Source organism: Mus musculus, chromosome 12 (assembly GCF_000001635.26).
Source record: "Mus musculus strain C57BL/6J chromosome 12, GRCm38.p6 C57BL/6J".
In the NCBI taxonomy this organism is placed as follows: Eukaryota; Metazoa; Chordata; class Mammalia; order Rodentia; family Muridae; genus Mus; species Mus musculus.
The window spans coordinates 118,836,435-118,854,625 of NC_000078.6; the positions used below are offsets into that span (position 1 = coordinate 118,836,435).

The 18,191-nt window shown below is 45.8% G+C and overlaps 1 protein-coding gene across 9 annotated transcripts; it reads left to right on the plus strand.

The window, feature by feature from the left end:
* The first annotated feature begins 9,853 nt into the window (after positions 1-9,853).
* Positions 9,854-16,144, plus strand: Sp8 (trans-acting transcription factor 8). 9 transcript variants are annotated; one of them, NM_177082.4, is made up of 3 exons: positions 9,895-10,057; positions 11,104-11,220; positions 11,945-16,144. In NM_177082.4, exon 3 carries the CDS (start codon positions 11,978-11,980, stop codon positions 13,436-13,438), a length of 1,461 nt encoding a protein of 486 aa, NP_796056.2. In that variant the 5' UTR covers positions 9,895-10,057; positions 11,104-11,220; positions 11,945-11,977; the 3' UTR covers positions 13,439-16,144. The 9 variants fall into 9 exon arrangements, with proteins under 9 accessions (XP_006516050.1, NP_796056.2, XP_006516048.1 ...); XM_006515985.4 differs by lacking the exons at positions 9,895-10,057; positions 11,104-11,220 and adding exons at positions 10,719-10,907; positions 11,696-11,792; XM_006515986.4 differs by lacking the exon at positions 9,895-10,057 and adding an exon at positions 11,696-11,792 and having other exon boundaries at positions 10,926-11,220.
* Positions 16,145-18,191: the final 2,047 nt, after the last annotated feature.

Below are 18,191 nucleotides of genomic sequence, written 5' to 3' on the forward strand. Positions count from 1 at the left end.
GAATCAGCACCTCACTTTTCAAAAGAAGCCAAGATCCGTGAGGGAGCTTTGGCCACAGTGGGCTTAGCTATTGCCCAGGCAGGGAAAGTCCGCTACAATCTGACCCGGCGGCGACCCCGCGCTCGCACCCGCCTCCAGGACATCGCTCAGAGCAGGTGTCAGGTGGGCGGCCCGGGGAGCGACGGGCCCCTCCCGCGGCCGCGCGTGCCAGCCTCAGCCCCCTCCCGCCCCTCCAGCCCCTTTGTCCGCCCCGAGGGCGGCCCCTTCCCGCCCGCAGGGTGTGCAAGCTCTCCGGGGGAGGGCGCGGAGGAGGGTCGGGGAGGAGCTGGGAGGATCAGGGCGGGCAGCTAAGCTTAGGGGTGGGAGCCGCAGCGCACCCGCAGAGGAGCCGCTCGGTGACCCGCGCTGCAACCCGTGCGCAGCCGCCGTCCCGGGGCGCGCTGGTGACTCCCCTTTGGCGAGAGCAGACACGGCCCTCAGCCCCGGAGCCTGAGGCTACCGTGTCTGTACAGCAAGGCGGGGGAGCTCGGCTAAGCGGATGGGAGGGCCGAGGGAGGGCCGGGGCGGGGCCCGGCCCGCAACAAGCAACCCGGGGCGTGCTCCTTCTTCTTCAGAGAAGTCGGACCTTGGTCCGGGACGCGTGCGCTCCCAGGCTGGAGAAAAGGAATTGGGGAAGGCGGGTCGGCAGGAAAGAGAGCACTACTGAGGACCTGAATATTCGGGGAGCAGCCCTAAAGCCGAGAATCCCGACGCCTTCTCTCTGCCCCTCAGTCTGGAGCTGTCATACTTTCCTATGACTGCTTCACCGTCAGCAGTGACTTTCTCAAGCGACTGGTGGGAAAAGTGGCCCTCCATTCACTTTCACTCCACCCCTAAAACCAGCAATACTGCTGAAGCTGACTGCCCTTCTGAGATGCTGGGAGAGGCTGGGCGGTTGCCTCCAACAGTGGAGGAGACCCCTGGAGCCTGTCCATTCCCCATCTCTCCTTCTTAGAATCTTCCAGTATCTTAGGCATAACACAGAAACGGCCAGCCAGGTGAATCGGTATATCAAAAACGGCCGAGTTTTCATGAAAGCAGGGGCCAATTTGAAGCACTAGAACAATTAAATGCAGAAACCGCAGCTCTGGGTGATTCTCTGCGTGCGGGCATCCTCAGTGGGCCCTGCCCTGAGAGGGGCGAGAACGAAGTTCAAGTCCCTCTGAAGCTGAGCTCTGAACTGGGGCGTAACAGGCACCTTCAAAGTCAGCACTGGGTTGTAATTTCTCTTCAGACTTCACACCCTACAATTTCTCCCACCCATTATTAACCATTTTGGGGTTTCTCTTCCTAAATCTTGCCTGAGGAAGCTAAGGGGAAGGAAATTCTGCTCATCGTCGCTTAAGAAAAAGTGTATGTTTGACTCGTTTGGCAATTTACCCAATAAAATTATTTATGAATATCAAAAGTATATAGTGAAGTTTTAAACACTATGTGCTAATAAACAATTTGTTATATTTTATAATGTTGATTAAAACACGAAATGAATTAACATGATCGATAGCCCAATGTCAGTCAGTAAAATAACACTAGTGCGGTTTTTAACTTAAAAACTTGCAAATTTTAGTTAGTTGTGGGCTCTTGGCTTGCTTTTCCCCCTTGTTCTTAAGGATCCACCTGGTGAGTTCTAGCAATCACTTCACTTTCTTCTTAACCAAACCAAAGGATGTGGGTCAGTTACTGTCCATATTTCAAGTATACAGGCAAAGAAAGTATCACACTGGTAACCTCTTTCTGGTTGATGACAACCGATTTTTCCCTACAGCACCAAGGGGTGGGGGCGGGGGATATATTCAGGTTGGAATACCACCAAAGCACCATCTACAGAAAAACTCTGTCCTTAATAGCTGTCCCTTTGAAAGTAATGGACACTCCATTTGAGGGCTGTAAATACCAAGTGTGGACAGTGTAGTTGTGGGTCTGTTTTACAAATGTTTGCTTTCTTCAGTGTTGATCAAAGACCAATGTGTTTGCCTTATGAGGCTGCCTTGGATAGTGTTTTTAGAGCAATTACAGACACGACAATAATCAATTCAGCTTCTTTTACCTTATGGATTCTCCTCCTCCAAAAAGCCAGGGAGGAGTTTTGAATAGAATGATTCATTTCAATAAGGACAAAGGAGACAGAAGGAGGAATGACACTGGCTGTGGCCGGTTAAGTGCAGGCATTGCTTAGAAGAAAAGTTTGATCCTGCCTCCCTCTGCAATTCTGGGTCTTATTTTGAATTAAAATGGGGCAGACTCCTTTGGTGGACAGCAGGGTTCTTCTTATTTGAGACAGAACCTTCTTGGCTAATATTGAGGTAGTACATGATTTGAAGTGTTTGAAGGAAACAAAGCTTCGTAGCATAATTCAAATTGGAATGATAGGTTGAAAACGTTTTAAGATTACCAACATTCATTACTTTTCTAATTGATAAACAAGAACAAAGACTGAATGTCTTCTTTAAAAGTAACTACTGCTGAATACAGGCATGGTTCTTATCAAGAAAAAAAAATACCCTGCTCTTTCTAGATGGGAGGGGTTTCTTCTGGGGAACTTGACTCTAATGATGTGGAATCTAATGCCCTTGAACCCAGGGTTAGGGGTGTTACTTTATATGTGGATTAAAGGGAAAAAATCTTAATATTCTTTAAAGTGAAAGAGATTGATTCAAAATGTATAAACCCTACTGCCTGCCCCCCCCCCACCTTCGCCCACTAATTCAAAATTCAGGTGGGAAAGAATGTAAAGTGATGAATGCCTCTCTTAAGACAGTGACTGCATATAGACCTGACACCAAAGGACAAGAGTGATGGAGAGAATCACTTGGATCCCTCCAGTTTCCCTCTAGATCTCTTTCAGGAGCAAAACTGTTGTTTACTTAGGAGGAGAATATTTCTAAGTGCTGCAGAACTTACTAAAATTCAAGACTTAAGAGATTCTTAGAGAATGACTTGTACCAGGAGTTCCATAAAGAGATGAGCTGAGATGGGGGAAGGGAACGCCCATCCTAGTTGGAGCAGAACTCTTGGAACAGGACTCAGGGAAAAAGATCACTGTGAGGTGCGCAGCAAAGCTGCTGTTTTAGGCATGTATGACCAACACAAATGCCCAGTTCTCCTCGATGGTCTAATTTGACTCAAATGTGAGACTTACCTAGTCAATGAAGCAAAAGGTGGGTGGGCTCCTAATTCCTTTCACTTAAGGCTTCTGAAAGGCCTTCAGTTAGAAGCAACTCTCTTCCTCTTTCTCTCTCCCTTCCTCCCCCTCCCTGGAGGTGGGGGTGTTTCGAAGATGCTGGCAGACAAACTCTTCCTAAATTACTTTTGAAGTCGTGTTATTTTTAATGTACAAACCTAGTAAATTTCAAAGAGTTTAATGGTGTTTTCAGACAGTTGCACTATCAACTTTACTCCAAAATTAGGTTTTCATTTTCCTTTTGATTTATTTAACTGAGAAACATGGGGTCCTTAGGTACGAAACACTAAGAGAAACAAACTAGATTTGAGACCTGATGAAGGTAGATTTTAGTAAAAAGTCCAAGAGAAGCCACAATTAAACACATTAATATCCTTAATGCACAGGCTGGCTAAACATCTGCAACTCCTCATAAGAATCCCTACCTCTTGTATGTGTGAGTGGTGTGTGTGTGTGTGTGTGTGTGTGTGTGTGTGTGTGTGTGTGTGTTTTAAAGTGGCTTCTGTTATCCCCACTTAAGAGAATAAAAGTCAATCCTGTGCCCGAGTTTTGGTTAGGATTCAATATTCTAAGCAAAATATGCTCAACAGATGATAGTGGAGATGAAGCCAGAAAACAACTCCAGCTATTTAAACTGCCAAATGAGACATAAAGCTGCATTGTAAAAATCATCTGGAAAACAGGTTTTCCCATTGAAGTCGCTATGTGTTAATTACTGTGAGCTGGAAGGCTGGAGATCGAACGCCTGGAAGCCGACTTTCACCCCGCATACGTAAACGGAAAAAGTGCTGAACTGCAGCCAGAGGGCTCCTGCCTGGACTCATTGCCATGCATGCCTAGACATTAATATGTGTTCATGGAGGGCTCGTACAGTACGAGGTGTTATTTCCTTATAAAGAAACACCAGGTCTCGCTTTCCATTCTTCTTACAAAATTATTCGCATTATTTATGCTACATTGAGCGATCTAATTTCTTCGTGATAGTCAGCTAATTGCTCTGGCAGGTAATTAGAAGCGGTTTACAACGCAAAGGGCTTTTGCATTGCCCTTCGGATTATTAAGTTGCGCTGTAAATTATACTATATTTGCTGGGGAAAATTCTTTTGAGCAAGTTCTCTTCCTGCGATCCGAGATGAAATCACCCCCCCCCAACACACACACACCCCTCCCTAGCCACCCCCACTACCACCACACCCCCCCCCCCCCCCCGCTTTTCCTGGACTCAGAATCGAATGATTCTAAAGCTCACGATTTTGTTCGTGTTCACTGGGCCGAAATAACGTGGCCATTATGGCCTGAAATGGGCCAGGTTTGAAGCGAGCTTCCTGCGCGCCTGCAATATCCAGCAGGCATGTGGGAAAAGAACGGCTTAAATGGGGACATCTGCTCAGTGCTGCTCATCTTGCTCTTACAGCCAGGTCAGGTTAAGAGAATAACCTGTTCCTCACTTTTTTTTTCTTGTTAATAATACTATTAGTAAAAAGCAAGCAAGCAAGCACGCGCACACACACACACACACACACACACCAGCACTAATTGACTGCCATATAAGCAAAGAATCACACACACACACACACACACACACACACACACACACACACACACACACACACAAAGGTAGCAGCAGTTACTAGAGGAACAGTAAAACATAACCATTGAGTGATTTCAGCAGAAAGGCACAGAATTCCTGCAGAAAAATAACCCACGAAGAAAAATTCACGTATGTAAGGTCAAAAAAAAAAAAAGCTCCCTATTTAAAAAAAAAAAGGATTTGTGTAAAGTATCCCATGAACTCATATGAATAAAACTAAGCTGAAAGTATCTCCAATGAACATTTTCTTCCTTGGGCTTTCTAGTATTTTTGACACAACCTCCCCCCCCCCCAACACACACACACTTTTTGGATGGTTTTTGATCTGTGTAATCTCTTGGGTCCTGGTGATGGAGCTCAAGGAGAAGCACACTAGTTTGTTCCATGGATTTAGAAAGTGAACTATAAAACCCTGGTCACAAACATCCCCATTCGGGAACCCTGTACACTGATTTGAATACATGTGTGGCAGAGCACAGAGACTCAGAGCAGCTCCTAGATTATTTGTAATTAGACACAATTCCCAAAGTAACATTTATCTTCCCGAAACTGCGATTGCAATTGTCAACCGTCTGGAGGAGCAGGCAACTGGGTGAGCTGGGAGCATTGCTTCTCCCAGGAACAGAACAGAATGAAAAGAAATCAATAGTGTTACGGATAAGAATTTAGTAGTTTTTAACTCTGCATGTTAGCTGTGAGAAAGTAATATATAATACCAAAAGAAAAAACAGCCAAACAAATCTATTCCAGAAAAAAAAAATCAGACACTCATCTGAATGTCTACGCTGCTTTATTTTTTACAAAACAGTCTTGCACAAGAACAGCAACACCATCCTCTGAAAACAAGCAAACCCTTTTCCTAACAAGTGTTTTCTTCTTTTACATGGTGAAGAAGAATGGAAAAGCTGTGGAACTGATTATCAATTTCGTCTATAGGCTGGGAAAGACGAATAAAAAAATTAACCATGGACTGTATGCCTGCAGAGGTAGAATAAGGCCACTTCAATATGAAATGAAGATATGAGTATGCATATGAAAAATGTGTTTTGTTTTCTTCATTTAAATAGGCTATACACACAGAGTGGAGGTTTGAGTCTTGGTAATTTGTTAAGGTTGTTTGATCCATGGGGGCAAGTCCTTGTCTTCTGACTATATACAATTTGAATTACCTAGTAAAGTAAATCAAAGATCATAATACCCTAGGTTAAACCGGTATACATCTTTTAATTAAAAAGTGTTCCTAACTTTGAATACTTTAAAGCGACAGAGAAGAAAAGCGATAAATTTTAAGGAGAAATGGAAGAAAATATTGAGTCGACTCAGAAAGAGGTAAAGAGAAAAGGAAATACTCGTTTCCATTTTATTCGAGAAATAATGCTTTGCATCCCCAAGAGTCCCCGGCAAGTAGCTCAAGAGTCATGGCGGCCTCGCTGTGGCCAACAAATACATCCAATTAAGCAATGCCAGGAAAGTAAGGACCCGGCTGTAAATGTGGCCGGACAGTTGAAACCGAATAACCTTGCTAATAGGGGCTATTGTTCAGCGTGGAAGTTCCCATTTTCCAATCAGGAAAATACAGCCCTCTCTCAGCTCTAGCCGACTGATCCCTTCCCACCTACGGCTCAACAATCTGCCACCAGCGAGGGGCTTTTATTACATCCCTTCCCAGGAAATGTCAGGCAAGTTCTTAAGTAGAACCACCCGAGAGCAGGGATGGGCCGTGGAGGGGCCCTCAGGAATCCACAGGTCCACTCCTGGCCAGGCTTTCTTTTCAACAGGAGAGAAACTTTGACCACAGAATTCCCAACAGCCCCCACCAACCCCCACCTGGCTCAGCCCTCTTCTCCCCCGGGCGCTGGAGGCGCTCGGCCCCACTTGCTTTATTTAGTAGCCTGCGCGCTTCCGCACCAGGTGCCCACACTGAGGAGAGAGTGAAGCACCCCCTTCCCACCTTTCCTGCCAGGGTCGCACGCCGCTGGCAGCGCGCTCAGTCGCGGAGGACAGCCCCGGTCGCTTAGCAAAGCTGGGGAGTTGCAGCCAAGCCTTGGGCAACCCAGAAGCCAGCAGCTGGCTTATCCGTAGCCTGCGGAGGTACGACGCGCTCCGCTTCCCTGTCTTCTCCCACCAGGCTTTCCCCGTAGCTTTCTTCCTTCCCCTTTTTTATCCGTTAACCCGTGTATATGTCAGACCACACTTGCATTCGAAACTGTATTTGCAGTAAGAAAGAAACTTTGATGTTTTCAATGATAAAATTCCCATTTGTGTTTAGTGGTTACAAATGGCTTTATTTACTTGTCTTGGAATCTACACATTTTAATCTATTAATCAAGAGGCAGAAGCAGCATATCTCACTCCCCGCTCTCTGGAAGGAGAAAGCAGACATCCAGACCTCTGTTTTCCTTTTATAACCTCATTTCTCTGGTTGTGAGAGTTTCCCAGCACCAAAACTGCCTGCACACACACACACTCTCTCTCTCTCTCTCTCTCTCTCTCTCTCTCTCTCTCTCTCTCTCTCTCTCTCTTCTAAAAAATAAAAACACCACCACCTAAAACAAGAACAACAACATACACTCCCTTTCTCTGCTGCAGCTAAAGAGAAGGTGATATATACATTGTAGCTGCAAGGTGTTAGCTATACTTCGGCAAGTAGTTCCCAGGATGTAAATTAGGTCCCAAAAGCTGTTGTCCAAATCGAAGAAACAGAGAAATTAATCTGGGAGACTATCCATCATCACCGGTAATAAAGAGAGCGACATGGATGAGACAGATGATATGATTAAGGGGCTGTGGTCGTTTTAATTAACTTTTTGCTGTCCTGTAATGATCAAACTGGTCACCAGACCCGGTCAATAAGCATGTTAATATCAAACAAATAAAACCAGGGATGATTAAAAACCTCCTGGTTTATTAAATTTGAAATTCAAATGAAATTTATGCTGCAGATGCATACAGAATGCTAATAGATTTTAGCTTTATTGATAGTGGATCCCACAGGTTTGCAAGAAAACAGCACACTGTCTAAGCATGTTTTTTGCAGCATGTTAAAGTTCTTGTTGTGTAGGGGAAACTTTTAACTGATGTTTGGGAAGCTGAACTTCCTGTATTTCTTCCTCCTTTTCTCTAACCATCTCAATTATTAAGTACAATACTGCACAACAATGCTTAATATCAAAACAGGTGAACTGAACTCTGCCTTCAATGGCTTAACCAGACCAGCTGTATCTGTCATCTTCTCTTTCATAGGACAGGATTCAAGTGTGCTTGAGTTACTTCTCAAAGTGTGTGTGTGTGTGTGTGTGTGTGTGTGTGTTGGTGTTGGGGGTGTCATTGAGAGTAGTTTCATTTAAAGTAGAAGCCAGACTATGAGTGTTTTAACTCTGCTGTTTGATAACCTCATTATACACACACTATCCCTTTCATGGAGGAAGGGAAGACAGGAAATCAAGCAAAGGAGAAAGAAGTCTTTCAGCAATCTCCCACTTTCATAATGGGAGTAACTTGAATGTGTAAATTTAAATGTGTATGTATACCATACATCAGTGACACACTGATAAATATTTTCTAGTGTAAGCTATATATACAAACCTTTACAAACCCTCAGTGCTGAAAGCAAACCTCATGCAAATGGAAGAATCTAGCATCTTCACTAAATTCACACCAACATTGTGACTCATTGTCATAGGAAGAATGGCATGTGATTCTAAATGCACTTCTACAAATGAAAGATGTTAGCATTAGCCTAAAATGGAGTAGCTCAGAACTGCAGTCACATGATGCTGAGTTTTTCTAATTCCCGAATTTTTGAGGAAACTGGTTAACGCCTCTGTTTACTCTCATGCTCAGCATTTAACTTTTTAATAACCCTGCCTCCTTTTCTTCCAGAAGATAGGAGGATAAAAAGATACAATAACTATTCATAAGAAGGAGTCTTCCTTCAAAGCACTTCCCTCCACCTTTGAGGGTGATGGTATTGATTAACGTTAAACCCCAAATTTGAACAACTGTATATTAGGTTCTTAAAATGAATATCATTATGGAAGGAGACCAAAGCAATGAAGTTAATTCTCTTTTATTTGTTAAACGGAGTTCCCTCCTTCCCCCACCCCTTCCTCCTTCTGGGCTGTCCTGTCACGCCTTCTCAACACGCTAAAATCATTCAGAGGGGCTTGCAGAGAGAAACAGGACATTTATGGTAAGCGTTAGCTTTCAGAGAAAGAAAGCAGTTCATTAATTTACTTCACAGTTACTTCTAAGTATGTGGATGTCCCTTACTCCCTTAATCAATAGATATGATGTACAGTCAATACCCCTGCACATGAAAAAAAAAAGGCTCAGAAGTGCAAATCCCTGCACAACAAACATTAGGTCTAACTGTGCAGGTGAAATTTATGCAAAGGATGAAGCCCTACTTTGGACTTCTGCATAACCCAGGAGAATTAATTTTTGACATCTTCAGAACCTGCAATACACTTGAGAACAACCAATTAAAAAAAAAAAGTCTCCCAAGTCAAAACACATCAGTTCTGTCATCTACTCACATTTTAATCAATTCCCCTTTAGTATTAGACTTCTGAGAGTCTTCCTAACAGGGTAAAATAGGAATTATTGTGGTTTTAAAATGCATGAATATTCAACAAGACTCCAAGGACTAGATTTTCTCCTTTCATACTGGTACTGGCCTTTTTGTGGCTTAAGAATTTCTGTTGTGGTGACCACAGAATTGTAATGACATTTCTGAAGGCAACTAATAATAAAAATAGCAAGTAAGTGACTAAAACGCAGAGAATTTGAAGTAAATGCGCATGATGACTCGAACGCACTGGTAGATGGCTTGCTCAAACCATAGATGCTCCTATAAATGCAGCCCGAAAAGCTCACCTCCATTCTTACATAAATAGTACCAACAGATTTCAGTCATTCTGATTTTTCTGTCAGAAAGGCACAGTGGGGTTACCTGAGAAAACTTATAAACTGGGTAAAATGCTCCTCAATTTCTCATCCAATGGGAGAAAAACACACCCCCTCTTACTCCTCTTTCCATCTAATCCTTTTGTAATTTTACTGCATGCCAAGGGGCAAACACACCTCCTCCAGGACGTGCACTTCCAAAGCTTGAATCCCACCTCTGGTAGAGGGTAAGGGCGGCCAGATCTAAGTAAGGACTCAAAGGCGCAGGCGCACACTTGCACCATATCACTACCCCCTTTCCAATCTTTCTATTTGACCGAAACATCAGGAAATGGAAGGTAAGTATCAAGATTTTCTTCAAAACTATACTGAAAGAGTCCAGGAAGCTGGGGGGGGGGGGTCACTCCTTTTTTTATGTTCAAAGGGCAGAGGAAGTTAGTAACTTGAAGATAGGACTTGGGGCGTTTATTTACTGGCCTCACTCAACTTCGCAGTTTCTCTATCCAGACCGCCAATCTCTTAGGCACGTACACTTTATTGTATTGTTTCGGTTCCCTACCCCTAGCTTTGGTGCTCGCGCGCACGCACACGTCGGTCTTCCCTCTCGATCGCGCGCACCCACTCTCCACCTACACCAAACGGGTGCACGCCTCTCCACACCCGGGATTGAACGTACTGTCGCTCCTGACTCCCTACGGTAGAAGGACTCAGTTACCTTACACACTTTCCAGCTCTGTCCCTGACCCCTTTTGTCACACACGTAGTTACTCGGCCCGCTCTCGGTGGTTGTACGACCACTCTCTGCCCTTGCTAGGTCACGGTTTTTGCGACCCTGCCCAGTTACCCCTCCGCTTTCTACACTGCTCTCTCCGAGGTGGGTCACACTCGCGATCATTTTTCACGCGCGCGCACACGCACACTCTGCGACACTCGCACCCCCACACTCCCGCCGGCGCCGATGACCTCACGGCGCGCGCGCCGCGCGGCCCGGCGAGGCCACAGATTGGCTGGCCGCGCCTCCGCGGCACTTCAAAGCCGGAGAGGGAGCTACAATTGTGGCGGAATGGGCGGAACTGATCATTGTATTGCACACCTCTAAAAAAAACACTGCCTCTGATTTATCAATATAAAAAAGATCCTCTGAGAGGAGGAGGGCGCTTCTGTGTGATGGCAACTTCACTTCTAGGGGTGAGTCTCAGGATCTTCTCTTGCTGGTTTAATTAGTTTCCTTTTATTGCCTATCGGAGGGGGTTAAAGTCGCCCCGGCCAGGCCACGGGCTATCAGTCTCTCTATTGAGAGCCACCACCACCCCCCTAAATACAAGTGAGTTTAGAAAAAAGAAAGGGGGGGGGGAGGAGGCAGAGCCACTTTTTTTTTTTTCAGCACAGGAAAGGTTCGTAGGGCATTGAGACCCGCCACCTCGCAGAGCCTGGCCGCTCCCTGCTCGGGAGAACTGAGCATAGCCCCTAATACACTCGACGATTTCGAAGGGGAACGCGAGTAAGTTTTTCCCTCCTGGGCATACTGCAGATTCTCCCCCTTCCCCTTAATATTTTTCCTCAGCCCGGTTTGTATTGCAGGTACGTTGAGCTCGTCTTATTTCTACCATTATAGAGAGATATATATTGAGAGAGAGAGATGAAGGGGGTGGAGAGAGAGAGAGAGAGAGAGAGAGAGAGAGAGAGAGAGAGAGAGAGAAGAAAAAAATGGAAGAGCGAGTAATGGAAGAGCCGGGGAGAAGCAACTAAGGATGGGTTGAGGGGGATCTGAAAAGAGTTTTCAAAGCTCTCTTGGGATTGCAGTGTAGTGATCTTAAACGCAATCCAGAAATTTCCCCAGGTTGTAAGGTAAAAAGGAAACTTCTCCCTCCCTAGTCTGGATTTGGACTTTCTGTTCGTTTGATCGAAAGCGTCTAGGGCTTTGTGAACACAAGAGTGCCGTCTTAGTTGAGAATTCTTGTTAAACTCTTCTTTAGCGTGGCGCTTTGCTCCAGAATCAGACGCTCGCCGCCAAACTTGTCCCCTCCTGTAGAGTAGGAGGCAGCCGGGCGCCGGGGCAGCTGGGGGTGCAGGGTAAGTTGGTGGCAGTGTGCAGCAGCTAGAGATGGGGAGCAGTGGGGCGTCTGGAGGCTACCAGGGGACTAATACACATTTCTTTCCTCCCTCCCCCACCGGCCCTTTGCCCACTACCCCTCCCCCACCCTTCTTCTCTGCTCCGGTCTCAGGAAGAACCGAGGTTGGGATCCACTCCTCTGGCCATGCTTGCTGCTACCTGTAATAAGATCGGCAGCCCCAGCCCGTCTCCCTCCTCCCTGTCGGACAGCTCTTCTTCCTTCGGTAAAGGCTTCCACCCTTGGAAACGCTCCTCGTCTTCCTCCTCCGGCAGCTGCAACGTAGTGGGTTCCAGTCTCTCTAGCTTCGGTGTGTCGGGGGCCTCCCGGAACGGCGGCTCCTCCTCAGCCGCAGCGGCGGCAGCGGCGGCAGCAGCGGCGGCCGCAGCCCTGGTGTCCGACTCTTTTAGCTGCGGAGGCTCGCCCGGCTCCAGCGCCTTCTCTCTCACCTCCAGCAGCGCCGCCGCAGCGGCAGCAGCTGCGGCGGCTGCCGCTTCCAGCTCGCCCTTTGCCAACGACTACTCTGTGTTCCAGGCTCCGGGCGTCTCGGGGGGCAGCGGCGGCGGCGGCGGGGGAGGCGGCGGCGGTTCCGGAGCGCACTCGCAGGATAGCTCCCATCAGCCAGTGTTTATCTCCAAGGTGCACACGTCGGTGGACGGACTGCAGGGTATCTACCCGCGCGTGGGAATGGCGCACCCGTATGAGTCCTGGTTCAAGCCTTCGCACCCGGGCCTTGGCGCCGCGGCCGACGTGGGCTCCGCGGGCGCCTCCAGCTGGTGGGATGTGGGCGCGGGCTGGATCGACGTGCAGAACCCCAATGGGGCGGCAGCGCTGCCCGGCTCGCTGCACCCGGCGGCCGGGGGCCTTCAGACGTCGCTGCATTCACCGCTGGGAGGCTACAACTCGGATTATTCCGGCCTGAGCCACTCCGCATTCAGTAGCGGTGCCTCGTCGCACCTGCTCAGCCCTGCAGGACAGCACCTCATGGACGGTTTCAAGCCGGTATTGCCCGGCTCTTACCCCGATTCCGCCCCGTCGCCGCTGGCCGGCGCGGGCAGCTCCATGCTGAGCGCGGGGCCCGCGGCGCAGTTAGGGGGGTCCCCACGCTCGTCCGCTCGCCGCTACTCCGGCCGCGCCACTTGCGACTGCCCCAACTGCCAGGAGGCTGAGCGGCTGGGCCCAGCGGGAGCGAGCCTGCGTCGCAAAGGGCTGCATAGCTGCCACATCCCGGGCTGCGGCAAGGTGTACGGCAAGACGTCGCACCTGAAGGCGCACCTGCGTTGGCACACCGGCGAGCGGCCGTTCGTGTGCAATTGGCTGTTCTGCGGTAAGCGCTTTACGCGCTCCGACGAGCTGCAGCGGCACCTGCGGACCCACACGGGCGAGAAGCGCTTCGCCTGCCCGGTGTGCAACAAACGCTTCATGCGCAGCGACCACCTGAGCAAGCACGTGAAGACACACAGTGGTGGCGGCGGCTCGGCGGGCTCCGGCGGCGGCAAGAAAGGCAGCGACACCGACAGCGAGCACAGCGCGGCGGGAAGCCCTCCTTGCCACTCCCCTGAGCTGTTGCAGCCTCCAGAGCCGGGCCACCGCAACGGCCTGGAGTGACTGTCGCGATGCCTCCCACCTGAATCCCGTCGGGCTTGTGTACCTAGACTGGGCTCCAGTCTAGGCTAGCTGTGCGTTCTTTCCCCCAACTTCTCATTCTCTCTCTCACCGGTTTTCTGCTCTTAACTTTTAGGATGTGGACAGTAAGTAGCACACATCGGTGGCTGAATCCTTGGCTCCCTTCTGCACAGTGACAGCCATGCGGGGCGCAGTGGAAACCCGCTCCTCCAGCACTGGGCTGGCGGAACTTTGAAGAGGCTGTGGCCTCTGGGGTTAGGACGGGATGAATGGGTTGTCTGGTAGAACAGTGGCTTTTGTGGCCTTGGAAAGAACAGTGTTCAACCCGCTTGAGCCGCAGCTGTAGGGAGAGGGATGTAGGAGTCCTGCCAAGGAATCCCCTCCTGGACCCCCGAGTGCTCCCCTTGGACTGTCCTGTGCTGAGCATTACACTCGTGGGAGGACTGCTGCAACCCAGACCGGGTTAGCAGAGTTTAGATCTCCCCATTCAGCTCTGGCTAGGTCTTTGTGCCCTGCGGGTGAACCGATGAGAGTTCTGCGAACGGGAATCAATGCCTCCCCCTCCTTTCTTCTTTGTAACTTTTTATTTTTTAACTGAAAAACTGAGAGGAAAAAAATAAACAAGCAATCTTCCTCTTAGCTTCTCGTTTAGATAGTTTTCCTCTGCTTGCGAGCACGTTTCTCTCCAAACTGCAAATATTGATCCCAAAGTTATTTTGGTCGCCGTAATTTATGGGGTGGGGGCGGGAGTGAGGGTAGGTGTCTTTTCTTATGCAAAAATACCCCCTTTCCGGTGAGACCAGATTAAGTATCTTCGTGTTTGTCTTTTTCTACCTCGGTTTTTTCACCATCCCCAAGCATATTCTTCCAACTTCCCACATCACCACCACTTTTGGGTTAGTCTAGGAATCAATTTATCTACTGATTTCTGTAAATTATTGCAAGTCATTGATTAATTTTAGGGTTAAACTTTTTCTTTGTGATTTAAACTTAAGTGAAGAAGCTATCGTTTATTTCAGATGAGGCTGTAGTTTAAATGCCAAAAGAGGGAAACGGGGAAACAATTTTTAAAAATTCTTTGTAAAATATATCTGAACCTAATGGTTTGTACAACTGGAAAATCGTTCTAGATTAGTTTCCCATTAAACTTGACTCCGCCGCTGTGAGGTGTGAGACGATTTTGTATAGTATTTTTCTTGTACATTACTTCCGGTAAATATTTGAAAATATATTGAAGTAAACTTGATTTTTTTTCTTTTTCGTCAGAAGGAATTATTAAGAGTTATTGCTGAGGTTCTAATGAGCTGCAGGTGTTTTTTTTTTTTTTTTTTTTTTCCTTTTTCTTTTTTCCTTGAACTCAATTCTGGAGGTGCAGAGCCACACACGCACTTTCCGGGCCTAGTTTTGCTCGAATATGAATTTAGATAGGTATCAAGCTGTAACTAAGACACTATTTGATAAATGTTGGATGACATTTAATTTAATGGCGCATGTACTTATTTGCATTTGCTGGCAGTTCAGGTATAGTTAAAGTGAGAGTTCTCCTATACTTCATAATAACGGGGTCTGCCAAACCCATGTATTAAATAAATTGTCCAAGTGATACTCGACTAACTTTGGCCTTTGTGTATTTCCTGAAGGTGATATTGTTAACTGTTGACAAATACTCCTGACACTACATTTAAGTGTTGTTTGCAGAGTCTGCAAACTAACTATTCATTGTCATGTTGAAATAATTTGGATATTTCACATTGAAATGAAAAGCCTTTCTCTGGAACATTAGACTTGCATTTTAAATGCATGAAATGTAATTGATTTATTTGTAATATTTTAAATGGTATTAATAAACTCAAAAAAGACTAGGTCAGTTAATTTGGTGTTTTTCCCCCCCTTTTAAAACTACGGGCATTTGCATTTTATCTTCCGTTTTAATGTCTAATTTAAACAAAATATGACCCTGTTTTTTGTGGCAATATTTAATTATTTGCCTTTAAGATATTATGTAGATGGAAGATCTATTTGGCAAAGCTGTTTCTTTGTTTACCAAGATAAAGATTATAGTGTCTAAGATATGTAATTAATTATTTACCATTAGATTTAGCTCAGCACCAGGATTTATTGACCTCTTAAAACTTGTAGTAATTCACAAACAATTCAAAGAAATTCCATGTTGCTGCTTCCTTCTCAGTCTTCAGAAGGAGTCAGGTTGTTGGCCTTTGATCGAGTTTAGTGTTTGAAAGGCCAAGACTTAGATGAAAGATCAATACATCTAAAATAAAAGCATCATTTGGGGATACCTTCTGTTAGGAGACAGAGGGGGTCAAGCTAACAAAAGCTTGTTTTCTGGCACTCTATGTCTTAGCTAAACATTCTGCAGAGGTAAATATCAGTAGATTCCTGTTGAAATGAGTTATCTGTTCTTTAAAAGTCTCTAAACAGCCACCAAAGAAAAGAAAGGTTAAACCTTAATCTATCTACGAGGCTATTGTTCAAAGGTGTCAATGATGCCAATAAAAAAACATTGTCTTGTTATGTCTAAGTGCATTTAAGCAATGGGTGTTCCTTGAGCCATACTTTGAAACATAGTATACTTTAAATGTTGATTGATGTTATATCAAACTATTTCACTATTAGATTAATATTATTTTGAATCAAACTTAATAAAAAGTTAGTGTGTTGAGATTCTAATAAGTTTAGCTTCTTTCTTTCTGTTTGCATGGTTCTCACTCAGTTCAGTCTTGGTATCCATCTTGAATTGAAAATTTTGCATTGAAACTTATGTAAAATATCATAATGCATAGAAACATGAAAAATAAGAGGGGTTATAAATACTATATAAAGCCTGGGCAAAAGCATTCAGAGATTTATAGTTCAATATGTTATGTAATACAGTTGGTTCCCAAGTAGTAGCCTTTATCAGGATGTTCACTCATACACATATGGGGGCCTCAAGCCCTTATGGTTATAGATAAACAAGTTACCTTTGCTATTTTGGGATACTGTGGCTCTAAAAAAATGGTTACTAAGAAAAATAAAACAGTTTCTGTTACTTTTTTTCCCTAGGAATAATGCAGAACACAGTTTAAGTGTTTCTTTTTTGTTGAAACTTGCAGCAGCTGGGGGATACCGAGAGGCCAGTTCTACAGTTAATGTAGAGGCAGGTAAGAGGACAGCTGCTTGGCATATTTATAGGAATGAATACTTGATTTGAGAGATGGGTTGTGCCAAGGAGGGATACTGTTTGGAAGATGATTTCTTTGGGAGATGCAGAAAGCAGGGCTTATTTTTGTGTCGTAGGTGTTCCAACTTTCACTTTCTTCCTTTAGCTTCCCTCACAGTCTAGCTTGGCTTTAGTTTGTTTTGCTCCAGCAGTATTTTGTTGTTTGTTTCTGTTAGCAGTATTTTTAACTTAGTTTAGTACAGAGCGGGTAGAATCCCCCTTTGGGGACTAACATCATGTCTCTTTGGGAAGGAAGGAAGATGACACACAAAAGGGATTCTTTTCTGTGTAGTCTGATAATGGCTAGAAATTCACTCCCATGAAGCTGGAGTAGCTGTCACTTTGAACCAAAGGACAAGCTTCCGGGCTTGCAGATCAAGGTAGAGTCAAACTAGCTGTTGACCCAGAGGTCAGGCCTGCATGTATCAGCCCATCCTCCGGAGACTGGGAAGGCACTGCGCCCACCCCCCACCCCCTCCCCAAGGGTTGGTGCTATCCAGCCTTCCTAGATCCTCCCTCAACACTTCCCTACCCTGCTTGCTTTCTCCTGGCTTCTTTATCACCTTTCTTTTTAGAAGAGCTTGTTCACTCAGGAATGGGACTGATTTGGTGAAGGCTGACTTATCAGCTAAGATATGCTATGCAGGATACCTAATTTAAACCAATGTGATAGTTGCTCTCCCACAGCGGGAGACACTGGACAATGTTCCTGGGTAGGTTTGTCTCTCCACTGCCCTGTTAATTCTAGTCTTTGCATAACTTCTCAGTTGGGCTCCTTAGCTAAGGAGCCTCCAAATAAGCACTTAAGCAGTAATGAGCAGGAGTTCTGCTTCTTAGGTAGATCGAGAGATCAACACTTTGTCTCCCGGTGAATTTTTTGGTTAGGTTACTGAATGAAAAATTTTATTGAGAATAAATGTTTTATTTCTTATGGAAGATTGCTTCACAAATCAGAGGATGGGGGGGGGGAGGTGACTGGTAAATTAAAGCATGCATGTATAGGGTAAAGGTGTAGATTTAAATACCATCAGGCTGCCTAAGTAGATAGAGATAAATTCTACTCATTTGTTTTTCTTATAAATGAGGTACTGATTTGATTCCAATATTTTTGAATAAGTATGTTTTTAACTTTTTCTGCCCCCCACCCCCTTTAATGTTTGTGTCTAAGCTGGCATTTCTATTTATTCCTTAATTTTACTAAAATAACTACAGGTTCGGGTACCCTGCTCCTCCGCGCGCTTCTTTTCCAAAGTAGCCTTAAAATTCTACGACGGATTTTGGAGACTTTGGAGAGGAGATGTGTAAGAGAGCAATGCTGTACTCTTGAGATTCATTCGGCACCTCTCCGAGTGCTGTCTTCCAAATCATTTTGCTCAGTACAATGGTTGCTGTTACTTAAAAAAACCAAGATGCTTGCTTGTGCCCCTATTTCCTGCTTCCGGATCAAGGGAAAGCCAGTAATCCCTGGGTGTCCTGGACTCTAGCCCCTGGTTCCTGGGGAAGAGCGCGCGGCCA